Source organism: Astyanax mexicanus, chromosome 15, assembly GCF_023375975.1.
Source record: "Astyanax mexicanus isolate ESR-SI-001 chromosome 15, AstMex3_surface, whole genome shotgun sequence".
Classification (NCBI taxonomy): Eukaryota; Metazoa; Chordata; class Actinopteri; order Characiformes; family Acestrorhamphidae; genus Astyanax; species Astyanax mexicanus.
The window spans coordinates 43,764,956-43,780,753 of record NC_064422.1 but is presented as its reverse complement, the minus strand read 5'-3'; the positions used below and the strand labels follow the sequence as shown (position 1 = coordinate 43,780,753).

At 39.8% G+C, this 15,798-nt stretch overlaps 1 protein-coding gene across 1 annotated transcript in view; it reads right to left on the bottom strand.

The window, feature by feature from the left end:
- Window positions 1–1,829: 1,829 nt before the first annotated feature.
- The window catches only part of zbtb4 (zinc finger and BTB domain containing 4), a 29,853-nt gene continuing 15,884 nt past the window's right edge, over window positions 1,830–15,798 (bottom strand). Inside the window, exon 2 of the mRNA XM_007230746.4 lies at window positions 1,830–13,942. Within this exon, the coding sequence (XP_007230808.3) occupies window positions 8,818–13,914 (5,097 nt within the window). The 5' untranslated portion in view covers window positions 13,915–13,942 and the 3' untranslated portion in view covers window positions 1,830–8,817. The remainder of the gene's footprint in view (window positions 13,943–15,798) is intronic.

Here is a 15,798-nt window from a genome sequence, read left to right as displayed (position 1 = left end):
GCTTTATTGGAACTGTGTGAGTGTGTGTGTCGGTGGTGTGGGCACTGTGGAACGAGAGTATCCATAACAAACATAAGAAGTTCTCTAACTCAGTAAAACTGACTGTGTCATCTCTGTTGCACGAAAAACTCAAAACTCTAAATTTGCAGGAAAAGGAAAAAAGTTTTCAAAACATATTGTTGTATACCCAGTCAATTTGGAGCATTTATATTGTCTGATTAATCAGATAGATTAATCAGATAAAAATAGACAGCTCTGGAAAAAATGAAGAGAGCACTTCAGTTTCTGAATCAGTTTCTCTGATTTTGCTATTTATAGGTTTATGTTTGAGTAAAATGAACATTGTTGTTTTATTCTATAAACTACAGACAACATTTCTCCCAAATTACAAATAAAAATATTGTCATTTAAAGCATTTATTTGCAGAAAATGAGATGCAGAGCTTTTAGACCTCAAATAATGCAAAGAAAACAAGTTCATATTCATAAAGTTTTAAGAGTTCAGAAATTAATATTTGGTGGAATAACCCTGGTGGTTTTTAATCACAGTTTTCATGTATTTTGGCAGCATGTGCTCCTCCACCAGTCTTACACACTGCTTTTGGATAACTTTATGCTGCTTTACTCCTGGTGCAAAAAATCAAGCAGTGTTTTGCACCAGGTGGTTTGATGGCTTGTGATCATCCATCTTCCTCTTGATTATATTCCAGAGGTTTTCAATTTGGTAAAATCAAAGAAACTCATAATTTTTAAGTGGTCTCTTATTTTTTTCAGAGCTGTATAAACTTTACTTCTTAGATTTGTATAGATTTTCTTGTCTACATTTTGGTCATCAAAATAGTAAAGTCCATAATTTACAACATTGTAACTTAAAAGTGTTAAACCAACCAAAATACTCATTAGATGTCTCTTATCTGGGGTGCTGTAAACGCTCTAAAGTTGGTGGCTGTTAAAATGTTAATTGTTATAGCTTGGGTTTCCCTTAATTTACATATAAACAGGGTTCATACGCTCATAAAAAAACTGGAACAGTCAGGGAATTTCAAAAAAGCAATTTCCAGGCCTGGATAAGTTTCGGAAAAATAAAAATACCTAGAAAGTTTTGGAAAAGTCATGGGAATTTGCTCTACAAATGGTTTTCATTTATTGACAGAGAAGCTTTTTTAAGGTGAGATATACATTAGATCAGTTAGTTAAGTAATTTAGGGACATTTTAAGACACATTTTATTATTGAAGGTTCTTTGTCAACATTGCTTAAAGATTTTTTTTATATATATAAAATTAATTTTAGGCCTATTATCATATTTATAGTTATATCATAATTATAGTTTATTATAGTTTGTCCATGTCTGCACTGGTGTTATAAAGATCGTTTGGTCATGAAAACTTGTCTTAAAGGCATGGAAAAGTCATGGAAATTTATTTAAAAAGTGCATGAACCCTGTATTAATATTTTGTCTTTTACTAAAATTTTAACTGTTTTCTATCTTTTTAATTAATATATAAAATAAAAAATGATATTTTGTGCAGGCCTGATCCACATTTAGCAAAATTTACTGCTGATGAGGCTGGAACTGAGGAGACAGGAGGAGTTTGGAACGTGACATGACCTTGCTGGATTGGGTTGATAATTGCTGTTTGCTTTAACATAGACAAAAAAACAAGCCAGCTGCATTAGACCTCATAATTCATAACATACCTGTTCTCTGCAGTGCTTTTAAATCGCGGTGTTGCAATGATTTACTGCATTCTTATAACCTCACTGACCACCGTCTCCGTACAGTGGCATGTTTACCCTTCATATCGATGCGATGGAACTGATTCAAAGCTTTTGTAGGTCATCAGGTTAATACTTTATTTGTATGGTTGTAGCATGGACAGAGGGAGAGACAGGAGAACGAGAGCAAAGGAATAAAGAAAAATGGACAGAGTGTAGATTTTGCAGGCTTGATTTGGCAATCGTGTTAACAGAACTTTGTCTCGAATGATTACAAAGTCAACAAGAAACAACTAAGGTTCTCAAAGTTTTAAGCAAATATAGTCAAATATGTGTACCTCTAAAACAATGGCACAGTTGTAACTTTTTCACATTTTCACAAAACCAGACAAATCAGTCACATGCCTACTATGACCAACTGCAGAACACACGTAGCTGCTGAGTTTTAGCTACTCTGACTGAAATGTACTGTGTCTCTCTACCGGGTGTTGCTGCTGGTCGTTTCGTGGTGGAATGTGTGTGTGTGTTGCTATTATTTACTGTTCAAGAACGTTTTAAAACAAACAATATGTCACAAGTGTGAACCTTGATATGTGGGCGCATCCACCTTTTTTTTGTTACTTTTTCATTTACTTACGTTACAAATCTGTGCTGATTGACCCTTTACCTTGGTGCTTTACTACTAACACTTTTCTGGAGTAGTTTTAAACAGTAATCAAAAATCTAATTTGTTTTAATTTGTTTAATTTGGAAATTGGTCAATGGTTATTAAGGTGATGCCATAGAAAATACACTTTTGGTTTTATTAAGAACCATGTTTTGAGAGCCTTTTCATGAAAAAAACAGGCCTGTCACAATAATTTAATTTTCGACTTATCATACAATATATGTACAGTACCAGTCAAAAGTTTGAAATTCAGAGTTTTTATATTTTTTTTTTCTGTACATTGTACATTAATAGTAAAGTGATCCAGACTATGAAGGAACACATAAGGAATCATGTAGTAACTTAAAAGTGTTAAACAAACCAAAATACTTATCTGGGGAGGCTGGTAACTCTAATGAACTTATCCTGTACAACAGAGGGAAACTCCTGCTCTTCCTTTCCTTGGACAGTCCTCTGATGAGTGCCAGTTTCATCATAACATAAAGTTCTTGAAATATCGCTGATTGACTGATCTTCATTTCTTAAAGTATTTTTTTCTTTATTTAGTTGAGTAGTTCTTACTTCTCATAATCTGGATTAGAACATTACTCAAATATTCACTATTCACTGTATACCTGTAACTCTACCTCTTCACTACTTTACTTTAACTGATGCTCTCAAACACTTTATTAAGAGACAAGAAACTCAAGTAATTAACTCTTGATGAGTTCAGCACAGCTGTTAACTGAAAACCTGAATTCCAGGTGACTCTAGCTCATAAAGCTAAATTTAAGCAAGAGGTGCTACTTTGAAGAATCTAAAATATAAAACATATCCTATTTTGTTTAACACTTTTTGATGGCTAAATGATTCCATATGTTTCTTCTTATTTTGGGTGACTTAAGTATTAATATACAATGCAGGGAATTTAAAATAATACCTGAAATGTGTTCCTTTGAAGTAATGAAACAAACCAGACCTGCTTAATTTTTTATAAACCTTTCCTAACCTTTTAAAATAAAAATGCTTTTATTGCATTCATTTCTGCCTCTGCAGCGCCCTCTCAAAGTATGGAGATCAGTCAATCAATAATACTGACCCCTGCTGACATCCAACCATCTGCGTCTCATTGCTATCAGAGACACATTGCTGCAGCTCAGCCAATCAATCAGCTCTCCCTCCTACCCCACCTTTAAACCCATACATCACCCAGTGCCTCTCCCAAACTATCCCCTCTCATTGTTTAGCTTTTTAGTTTCAAATTTGAGCTGAAAAATCAGATCAGGTTTAGTGCCCCTTTAAAGTGTCCAAACTTTTAACTTATACTGTATTTCTTAGGTAGAAGAGCCTGTTCATCTAAATTAGCAAGTTTTCCATTTGCTCTTTAAAACTGTTATTATTATTGAATAAGCGGCAAAAAACATTTCAGTAATATTGTTTATTGCAATTACTTCTAGCACAATATATCATCCAAAAAAGTTATTGTGACAGGCCTATTGCAAACACTATAAACAGGTTATATTCTATGACATCGCGCGAAGAACCATTTGAAAAACACCTATTAAGCAAACGCTGACATTGGCTACATTCACATTACAAGATTGGAGTGACTCAAATCAGATTTTGGGTTAAGACTTAAGCCTTAATGTAACAGATTTGTGGATATGTCAGATCTATGTGGATCTTTTATAATCAGATTTAAGTCTATAAGACTGCAGGTAAATCAAATTTGTTTCTCGTATCAGATCTGTTGAGACGACTGTCCGCACTGTTATTTGCAATTGATCAGATTGGATTTGCTTCTCTTGACATCACAATTATATCTGGATGGGTTGCTGTGGTATAGTTCTTTTTGGACCTCCGCACTTCCCTCACTCTGGAGTTACGCAAAATACGTTAAAATCTGATTTGAGCAATCAGACTGATACACATCTGTAGAAATTTAATTGTAATTATATTTTAAAGCATTTCCAAATGTAATTTTTATAAGATTAGCAAAAAATCTGACTTTATATGCTCTTTGGCTACAATCTTTTGGGCTGGCAGTCTGAACATAGCCTTTAATATGGGGTCCTAGATTGGATACCTTTCTGATTTGGATATGGAATAAGGCATTATTGCAAACGGTCAAATCAGATTTCAGATACGTTTTGCCTGTGTGCATGTGCTTATAACGTTGTATGCAAGCTGATTGGCCAGTTTTATTAGAAAGGAGGGACTTTAGCTGTAAACAGATGCCATGTTGAGCGTTAGGAGAACTCTCAGTTATATTTCAATCAATGACTGATCTTTTCATTTATAATTTGTTTGTGTGCATGTTAGGGCTGGGCAATATATTGTAAAAAATAATATTTTCTAAATTCAAATTCAGATTTCATACAAGATATGCCTATTGTAATCATCTATGTGGGAGTCCATGGGTAGAAATATTTTACCAACAATATTTAAACAATGTAATCTAGTGCAGATTGATATTTCATATTGAAGTGTTACAAAACATAGTAAAATTAATAGGTTTTCTCTAGATCATATTGAGATATGAGATTTTTTTCCCCAATAATATCGCCCAGCTCTAGTGCATATATGTCGTTTTAGGGACAGATTTGTTCACAATACAGAGAGATACAGGTCACTTTAATGACTTTAATTAATCACTTTTAAGACAAAATGGATTAATAGATTTAACTAAAGAGGCTTATAATGTGAACATAGCCTTTATGTCTTTAAAATAAAAAGTTAAAAGTTAAAAACAAAATTTTTTTGTACGAATTTGGTAGGATGATCACAGTTTTGGTAAGGTGCTGAATCATGAACTCTTGTGTGAAGATTGTATGTATTGTGTGTATGGTTTCTTTTGTTTCTTAGCTGTATACCATAAATTAATGCCTGCTAATTGAAGAGCATTTCTCATTCTCAATTTCATATTAACCAGCTTAATAAAGAGATTTGTATAGTGTATACTGTAAATTAATTCACTTTAACTCAAAATATGATGCATGGTTTGTGTGTTTCTTTTTAGAAATTAAATATGAATATGACTTTGGTGGACTTTTAAAAAAGTTGATTGACATTGAACATCATGTAACATCCATATTTTGTTCTAGTCAGCCACAGGTACAGACAGGTAACCTAATTTGCTTAAGATATATTTGTTTTACTAATGAAGAAAATGTGTGTAACACTTAATTTGAAGGAAAACAACTTAGGGGTTTATTAAGGTCTTTTAAGGTTATTTTTGCTTAATAATTTGTATTATGTATATTAACCAACTGCCCCTTCTTGCGGTATATTATATTTCCAGTAAATGCAGTGCTGTAAAGGGTTTATGTTCTCCTACAGGTTAAAAAAACATAATGCTTCTCTAATGAAGAAGTGCTACACCCACCAGTAGTGGATTGAATGTGATGTGCTGCCCTATTAATGTCTTACAATGGTATAAACTGAATTTGATTGTATGAGAAAACTCATATTTCCATTCCTAAACCCTATTCCACCCATTAATGTTTTCAGTTTTAGCCAGTTTTGTCCCCTCTAGAATGTACAGGCCCCATGAGTTGAGTTCAGGCTTTACTGAAGTGAACCTTAAGACCATAAGAAACCAAGCTAACTTGTCTTCCTTAAAATAAAGTGTTAAAAATGTTCAAAAGGACAATAAAAAGAAAAAGGCTGTTAGGCTGATAGGGGCCCAAAACCAAGCATTGGTTTGTTGGCAAGCCACAAGGGATACGGTACTTGTTTTGGTTTTCCTTTTCCTCACAACCACGCTGCACACACACACACACACACACACACACACACACTCTCTCTCTTTCTTTCATACACACTACATGAAAGGCTTGTACCTACTCCCAAGTAAAGCAACAAATCTTAGCATTGTTTTACCTCCTTCTGGAAATCTGGAAACTAACAGTGCTGCGGCTTCATTGCACAGTTTCACACGCGCTCACTTCAAACGGAGAGGATGAAAAGTTTGGAAATGAGAAGAGGAAGGAAAAAGGCATGGAGCAGTCAGAATGGTCGGTACGGGACTAACGAAATCGCACAGCTTTTGCCATGATTGAGAAAAAGAAGTGAAGCATATAGGTGCTCCTCTTTTTGGTTTCGTGTTTAAAACGACCGAACAGAACAGCTGCACAAAAAGTCTCAAAAGTCTCAAGCAGACAGTATTTCAAGCGCACCAGCGGAGAAAAACAAAAAACGGAAAGGAACCACATAGAGTACATGAAATATGAAAGAAAGCGAAGATCGTTATGATGATACCAGAGGAACGATACCGTTACTGAAGAAGCGAGTGTTTTGTCATGCATTATGATTATATTGAATCCAAGTTCCTAGACATGTTTCTAAGACTACTGTATATATGTGAATACCTCAAAGCGGTTCGTTATTACGTATTATGCTATTTCTGGAGTCAAACTGAAAAGAAAACAGAGTTTGTCTACCATACTGTTCTTTTGTTAACCTCATGACTAATATTACATTCATGTTCATGTGTGCTTGAAAGGACATCTTCCAGCACTATCCTTTTCTCTCTATCAAAAGGGATTTTTTTGTAAAATAAACAAATAATATTGTTTAAAAAGATACAAAAACAGGAAATTCCTAAGAAGTGTTCAGAACACCTTTTTTGTCCTAAGCGTTACAGCTCAGACCCTGTGCGGGCGTCAGGAGTGGCTGACGTCATCTCTTGCTGTTCCGTGCACTGCGGAGGAGACATGGACTGAGAGAGAAAGAGAGAGAGAGAGAGAGAGAAAGAGTTGGCCAGCAAACAGAACTAGCATTTGCTTGCCCGTAACGGATGGACGGGCTTTTAAGATCATCATTCGCTGCTGTGCTACACTGTGCTCTTTTAGAGCATCGGTTTCTCTGAAATACAGAAAAGCTCTACTTTATTTGGAAGCTCTACTGGCTATATCGGACTCATCATATGTGAGTTTCTCCTCGTCCATTCTTCCCAATCATTCTCTCAATCATTTTTACTCTTATTCTCTGTCTCTCTCTCTCTCTCTCTCTCTCTCGCACACAATCTTTCATCCGTTATATACCACACTCTCTACCTCTCTCTCTTTTTCTCTCTCTCTTATATTTCAGTCAAGTCAATGGAGTGTCTTTGGTGGACACCAGGGGGCACTGGGGAGGAGAAGGCCACTAAACATTAAGTTTCATTATTATTTTCTGTACTGGAAGAAACAATAAGATAACCGACAAGTGGTGGAAGTACACAGACATTTCAACACATTTTCGTTTTCAGTTCCTTATTTGATCCCCTAAACAATTAGTCCACCGACTTCTACTACAAACCGAACCAAACTATGAAACATATTCATTGTACACAACATTGCAGAATGAGTCAGTCCTCAATTACCACTGATTTTAAGTCACCACCATAATCCTAGTTAATAAAAGATCACGTATTAACAAGCTCCATCCAAAAAAACGACGTGATGCGTTTAAGCTATCAACTTATTTGCTAAGTTATGACTGACGAAGGAAGAACTTCCCCTAATGTTTCACCTAACTCTCGCTGATCTACAAAAGTTGCAACAGCTTGTCCAGGAATGATGCTCATATAGTTGAAATCCCCATGGAACCGCTATACCAAGGCTGATATAGCATCTACACATGCACACACCAACCAGTCCCACCACCTCCACCCATACGAGCACACATGTTCACATGTTCACGTGTGAGTTCTGCTGAAACTCACGTAAAAGCCTCTGTACTGAAAAACACGGAACCGTTACAACAATTAGATAGAGATAGAGGATGTCTACCCCAAACCTCTACATGCATGAATGAATCTGAATGAATCTGAAACACACACACACATGTACATAGACACGCACTCAGTCACACATACACACACACTCATGAAACTACTTGTACGCTATTGTTTTCCTTCACTGAGTTGAGTTCATTTAAGTGTGTTGAGCTTTTAAGATAGATCTACCTTTCTACTTGAAATGAAAAACTCGAAAGCCCCCATATATTTATTACTATCAGCTGTTTCATTATATCAGTATTAATATTTTTTTTGTTATTGTCACTAGTGGGAAGCAGACTTACTTAGATTTTTTTGTATTTTTTTTCTACAAACACCACACCCTGTTAGCTGTATTATTTCTTGATTATACCTATTATGACGATAAATCTGATAGAACGGACGGATAACCAAGGTCTAACTCTCCTAAAGAAGGAGAGGAGTGGTGTATCAGAGGTTACCCATCAGCCATACCTCTAAGGCACCTCTCCAGCACTTCACTACAGTTGAGTCCTACATATACCTATGTTTTTGCTACTTTATGAAAGAGAGGAAAGGTCTGTGCAAGTAGTTCAGTTACCAAACAGAGCAATATATAGCAGTAAAATCCATATTCCATATCTTCCATCAAAGGCCTGGTCCTCTTTTTTAAGGTGTACAGTATTTTCCTTCACTGCTGATGCCACCGTCCACTCAGGGGTTGCCACTGTCTCGCTTTGTGCTACTGCCGCTGCTATTATTGTATAGGTTAGGGTTCACCACTAAAGGGTGGGGCACTGTTCCTGCGAAAGGTGCACCTGCTGCAGCATAATTGAAAAGAGTAGGCAAGAAGGGCAGGGGCTCTACTTTATCCCCTGATGCCATCATGTTGAGGGCCATAGGCAGAGCTGCGAGACCGTACGGGTAAGGTAGAAGCTGTGGGCCGTAGAGTAGGTGATAGGGATCTGGGTAAAAAGGTAGTTTGCTTGAGTCAGCATGGGAAACCATCTTCCCCAGTGCCCCAAAGGACAAGGGTCCAGGAGGATAAGACATCAGGATCTGCTCCTCCTGTTTCTTACCAGTGCAGTATCCACCCGGCAAGATCAAGGGAAGTGCGTACTCCTGAACAGGATAGTCGGGTTCCCCATGGGGATGTCTCGCTGTTGAAAAGTTGCTGTCCTTTGTCTCTTGCTCTGAATGGGGTACTTGGGGGTGCAGCATGGCACGAGAAGAGGGGGGCTCGCTACCTCGTCCTGAACTTGTTGGAAGTAGTGCAGGTCTTTGTTTCTCAGCATGCTGCATGCCTTGGTGCGATTGGTTTGGCTCTAAATGTGGCCGCAACTGCAGGTTTAAGGGACTTGGAGAGTGACAAGGGGACTGTAAGTGCTTCTGAGAGGGTCCTTTTTGAGTGGTTTGAATGACAGAGCATGTGGGAGAGGGCACGGGACTCAGCGGCTCCTCTTTGGGCACGATGAGCATCACCTCTTCATCTGTGGATCGCCTCTTGTTGGCGATGTATTGGTGTGCAGTTTGCTGGACAAGCACCCTCTCCCTTGCCAGTATAGTCTGCATGGATAAGTCCTCTGCTTGGCTGCTGCAGGCAGTTCTGGATAAAGTAAAGACCCTAAGGTCTTGAGCTTCTTGTGAATTATTTAAATGATCACTGGAGTGAATATCTTCATGTCTGTGCGTGTCTGTTTCTGCTTGTTGTTCCAAAACGCTACACCTGACTGACTGTAATGCCATGGATAAGGTTGGATCTGCCTCTGCTCTGCCTCTTGGTGCTGTTTGCATTTGACATACTTTTTCAGTTGGTGTGTGGCTTCTTCTCTGGTCATGTGTGTCCAGACTTCGTTTCTCTGGAGTTCGGAAGTCCAGGCATTCTGATCCATTCATTACCAACACACTGGTGAGACAAGGGGAGATGACCTTTGACCTTTCCTGAATAGGACTGACTGCTGATGTTGTAGTACACATCTGTGGACTGTGGATTTTGTCAAAAGTTTCTATTTCACTAGCACCTGCGTGCTGATGCTCTACCTGTTGATTACTTTCAGCCACTTGATTATTATCAGTGTACTCAGAATCTGCTTTGGGATAGGTAATGACAGGGATAGGCCGTGCATGCTCACAGACAATGTCCAGATTTTTGCGAATCTCTGGAATCTCAGGAGTCGCAGAATTTATATTTTGTGCATCTTGCACTTGCTGCATACTCTCTGTAGAACCACCTAACTCATGCCGCTTCAAGTGGCAGTTCAGTGCAGCAGCTGTCTTACATACTTTATCACACTGTGAGCAGGTGTATCTTGTCAAAGGCCTTCTTCCCAAGCGACCTGGACTACCCTTTTCCAAGAACCGTCGGTTCAGTACTTCGTTGGCTTCCCCTAATTCCGATGCGTTTTCTTTGCTTGACGACTGTGGATTACATGGAGTAGAGGTAGACGGAGGTTTGGTTTTTGGGTGATTGGTTCTCTGGTGCTCCTCTAACTTTGTCTGAGAGGGAAAAGGAGCTCTGCAGAGCATGCACACAAACTCAAACAGATGTGTTAGTTCATGTTTGTCTCGCTTCCTAGAGCTGGAAAACCAGCGTCCGCAAGACCCACATTCAGAGGCCTGGTCCCCTGACCATCGTTGTTTGATGTTGGAGGAACTGGTGTATTGAGTATTCAGCGTAGACTGTGGTAAAGCTGCAGTGGTTGGGGGATCAAACTTTACTGGATCCTCCTTCTCTTCCCCCTTCTGTTCAGGTGTAGAGGGTGTGGAAAGTAATTGTGTGTCTTCTTTGATCTCATTATGTTGAGCGCTTTCTTTCTCCTCCTCCTCTTCCTTTGCTTCTTCTTTTTCTTCTTCTTCTTCTTGTCCTCCATCGACCTCTTTGTTTACATGATTCATAAGCCTCTCAGCTCTCCTCATCAACCTCAGGGATCGCTTGTAGTGCATTTTGCGTTGCCATCTCTTGGCCTTTTGCACATGCAGGGTCTTTCTCTTGGGCTTATAAGAATAGTATGGTCTCCACAGGTTGTCTTCTCCATCCTGGTCGTTCCTGTCCTCCCTGACTTCCTGTCGGAAGAAGTACTTCCTCACCTTCCCTGGTAGTCTAGGGTTTTTCCATTTGGGCTCCCCCTCCTTTCCTTCCTGGCTTGATCGACGGTGCCCGTGGTGTTTGCGGTGGTGGTGATGGGTGTGCCTTTGCTCTTTCTGGTCTTCATTGCTCTTTTTGGTTTTCAGGGAAGGACTTTTGTCTCTTCTGAGGTCCGTCTCAGAGATACTTCTTTTAACAATAGCCTCCTCCCCTATACGCACAGTGATCTGGCACAGAGGCCCACTCCCTTTGACTTCGGAATCCACTGATATGGGCACTGCCTTGTTAAACTCGCTCTTGCTGTGAGCTTTCCGTCCCTTGTGCAGTGTCTCTGTTGGTGGCTGGATTTTTGAGACTTTGAGGTCTGAATTTGAGGTATCTGTATCCCACTTACTATGAACATGCGTGTGTTCTTTCTGACTATGCTTTTTAATTTGCTTCTTTGAAGTCATAGCTGTTGCCTGATTGCTCTCAGAGGAGCTCTTTCCATCGCAAGAGGAAATCTTATTTCTTTGAACAATAACAGAGGATGGAAGTGCCGTGCTATGCATGATGACTGAGGGTTTGCTGTGTCCAAATGTAATGACGGAAGAAACAGCTGCCTCTGAGCCCTTGGCTTTGCCACTGGTATTGCCAGACAGAAGCTCATTGGTACTTTCTTGCTCACTGACTTCTGGAGGTGTGTCTGTGTGGGATGTAGGTAGCTTTTTGCTCTGCTCTGTGCCCATCTTGATGAGAATACTTTCAGGGTCAGGCTTAATATCTTGAGAATGAAGATCCTTAAGGAAGGACTCCAACTTACTTGTGTCCAGGCCTGGAGGGAGGCTGCAATCTAGAGGCAAAGGCAGGTCAACTGATGAGTCAGGCTTGAGTAGTCCCTCAGCCAGTGCATGGCTGTATGTTTTATATGGCCGTTTCTGAGAGCGCATTGGCAGGAGCCGGTAGAGTTTAAGGGCATTAACTTTCTGCTTATAGCCCCCATTGGCCGTCTTCTCGCTTGAGATAAGGCCAGGGCTAATTCCGTGAAAGGCCTTCTGGTGTGTTTTGAGGTTGTAGTAGGTAGGGAAGGCCTCCCAGCAAAATATACACTGGTATCGCCTTTCACCAGTGTGCCACACCTCATGTTTGGTGCGGTATTCTGCAAGAGCAAAAACCTTGTCACAATAATGGCAGGGGTACTTCCTACGCCACGAGTGCACGTTAGAGTGCCGTTTGAGGCTGGACAGGGTCATGTAGGAGCGCTCACACACTGAGCAGAAGTAAATGATATGTCCATCAACAACCTTCACAAAGTGATCCTCATCTCTCAGTTCATCACTTTCAGGCAGCTCCCCAGCATGATGTCTGTGGAGGCCTCGCCCCTTCTTAATATGTCGGCCAGGTCCCATCTCTTGCCCGTGCTCTTCCGGCTCTGCAGCCTCGTCTATTTTTTCCACCTCCCCCTCCTCTAAAGGTTCCTGTTTTGGTTGGATGGGGATAGCTGGCAGTGCTTGCCGACAGGTGGCCTCGTGGGACTGGAGTCTTTTATTATGGATGAAGGCTTTGCCACAGTGGCGGCAGCTGAGAACCCGTCCCCCCCGATGGAGACGCATGTGGACGGTGAGGGACGAGGCAGTGCTGAACAGACGGTGGCACACCCCACACAGCAGCTCTGGCTTTGGCACTGCCCTGTAAGAGTCATGAAAAGTGGAAGGAGGGAGGGTCAAGGGGGAGACAGACGATGGAGAAAGAGGAGGAGGGCTTGATGAGGAAGATGGCTGGTTAATGCTAGGAAGAGGCAGGCTCAGTTCAACATGCAGGCTGTTCCCCTTCCGCTTCTTTCCTTTTGAACTTTCCATGTCTTTGGTCAGCTGACCCTGGAAGGCTCTCGCACTCAGGTTGAATAAGATATGTGCTGTCTCTGTTGTTGAGTGCTCTGGGTAGTCATTAGACAGACCAGGTCCAGATGTCTCTTTCGAGTAGTCCATTTTAGCAGATGTGTGTAAAGCAGATGTTGGAAAGTGGGAACCGCTACCAGCCACAGAAAACGACAAAGTGGGTTTGCAGTTCTTATTGACAGGTGCAGTCAAATCAATGGGAAGAGTAGAAGTGGAAGAGCAAGGCAGGCATTCCGATTTCGATACTTTGGACAAGTGTTTGTCTCTGAGAGACTCTTCCTTCCATGCAGTGCCATCAGAACCATCACTGTCGTATGTCCCAGAAGAGGAAGGAGGATGAATAAGGGGACAGTGCTTTTTTGCAGAAAAACTAGGCAGTCCAGCGCTGATGGGGAAACTGAGCGATATCCGTGTAGTTTTGGCACCGTCCACTTCATCTGTCCCCTCTCCCATTCTGTCTCCTCTCATCTGTTTATTCCTGTGTTTCATTTGACTCCTTTCCTCAAGTCCTCTGAGGCACACTTTGAAACTGCGGCTCTCCCCAAACAGATTCTTAAGACAGCAGGAGGTCACAATGCCGTTCAGCAACGTCAGAACCACTGAGCAGAATGAGGTAACTGCTATAACCGTGTCCACCACTGGAGTGGAAGATCGGCGGGCATGCGGAAAAGGAGAAGAGACAGGTGGAGAAGGCCTCAACTTCTGGAAGTGGATGCTGAGGGTGGTGGTGATGATTCTTAGATGGATGTAGAACCGTGTCTTCTCACAGATTGGAGTGGGACCATCCAGGCAATGTGCATTCAGCTCCAAGGATGCAGTGCATGTGTGGAGGAGGTTCCAGCCGTCCATTTCGGACACCGTGACCCCACCCCTAAACCTAAGATAAAAAAAAGAAATGAAAAAAATATGTTAGATAACAATGAAACTAAAAAAAATACATTTACAATTATTTACATTATTTATAGATTTTTCTTTCAGACGACCCACTCTGGAAGTGGATACACATAAGGGTACTTCTAGGATTTGTCCCAGGTATGCAATTACAAATAAAATGTATATATAATCGTGAGAGAGAAATCTCAGGGAGCCATGCCGTATCGTTCGCGAAAATATAACCATTTTTAAATATGAACGATATTATACCCTGAAATATTGTGCCATATCACCCATCCCTAATTATAACAGGGTTCTACTTTTTTTTTACTGTTCTAATTTCCCATTATATATCTACTAGAGACAGATTATATCTGTCAAGTATCATTTATTTTACTTTAATCCTGGATATATGGAGATATTTGGAGCGCATTATTATTAGTACAATGACATTCTGGATCATTGACTTCTGTTACAAGTCTGGTAAAGTTCTTGTATTTTTTTATATCTCAGTTAGAGGTGTGCTATATCATATCGTATGCAATAATAAAACTAAAAAAAGTAAGTACAGATTTGTACTTAAAAGAGTACAAAGCTTGTCGCTGGTGCGGTACCTTATATTGAGGTACAAAAAAGTACCTTTCAGTGAAAGTCCTTTTTGGTACCCATGGTTTTTGTGCCAGTAAAGATTATAAAGATTATAAACATTATCATCAACTAAATATGGCTCAAAAACTTGATGATCCAAAATTATCTGGCTTTTAAATAAAAAATGTTCAATTAAAATATATATTGTTTATTAGTACAGTGATACAGAATACTGAATGTACCCTTTGGCTGGTTAAGTGGTACAAACTTGTACTTATTGCTGTTGGGAATGACTTTGTACTTCAGAGGGAACAAATCTGATCCTGTAAAGACCAGTATTTTTGATGCTACAATTATGAAGAGTGTACCTTTGAGTACAAAGTACTCATATTGCACCTCTGTTTTTTAGAGTGAAGAGTATCATAATAGCGAAAATACCATGAAATATCATAATATTATTTTAGGGCCATATCGCCCGACCCTATATTGATATAATTGGCTTTACATACTATTTAAATAGTGGAATAAGGTGCAACAGTTTGTTTTCATTACTTGTTCATATAAAGATCTGCTCTGCAGTTACAACTTTTAAGGGTTAATGTTCTACACATTTATGATTTTTTTTTAGATGTAGTTGTTTAATTGTTGAAATGATCTCAGCTGAAACAGAATGCATTGCAGTTTAATAACCAATCAGCAGGTCTACTGGAAGAATATCTGTCCTTGTTTAATCTTAATGCTATAGATTAACCATATGGACAAAAAAAAGTATTAGGACACCAGCTCATCCGTAATAACTCGCTGTACTGTCTTTATAGGGAAGGGTTTCTACAAGATTTTGAGATTTTAGACAGCACTGTTTTTAGGATTTAATTGCATTCAGTAACAAATGAGCGCTAGTGAGGTCAGGATGTTGGATGATGATCATCACCCCACCTTATACTCCCCAACTTATCTCAGTTGTATTGGACGGAGCTCCATCATACCACAGAACACAGCTCCACTGCTCCACAGCTCAATACTGGGGGCTTTAAACACCTCTTTCCCATGGCTGGTATTAGGCATGGTGCCAGTCGTTTGTTTATCTGCTCTAGAGAGTCTTATTCTATTGGCAATATGTCTCTACAGAAACTAGACAAGCTTTGTGCAGGTGTTCATTTGCCCGTCTGTGTCTACAGTATCAAGAGCATCTCAAAGTAGCCAAATACAATTATTAGAAGGGATGGCCACAAATATTGGACATATACAGAACCAGTCAAAAGTTCTCATTTT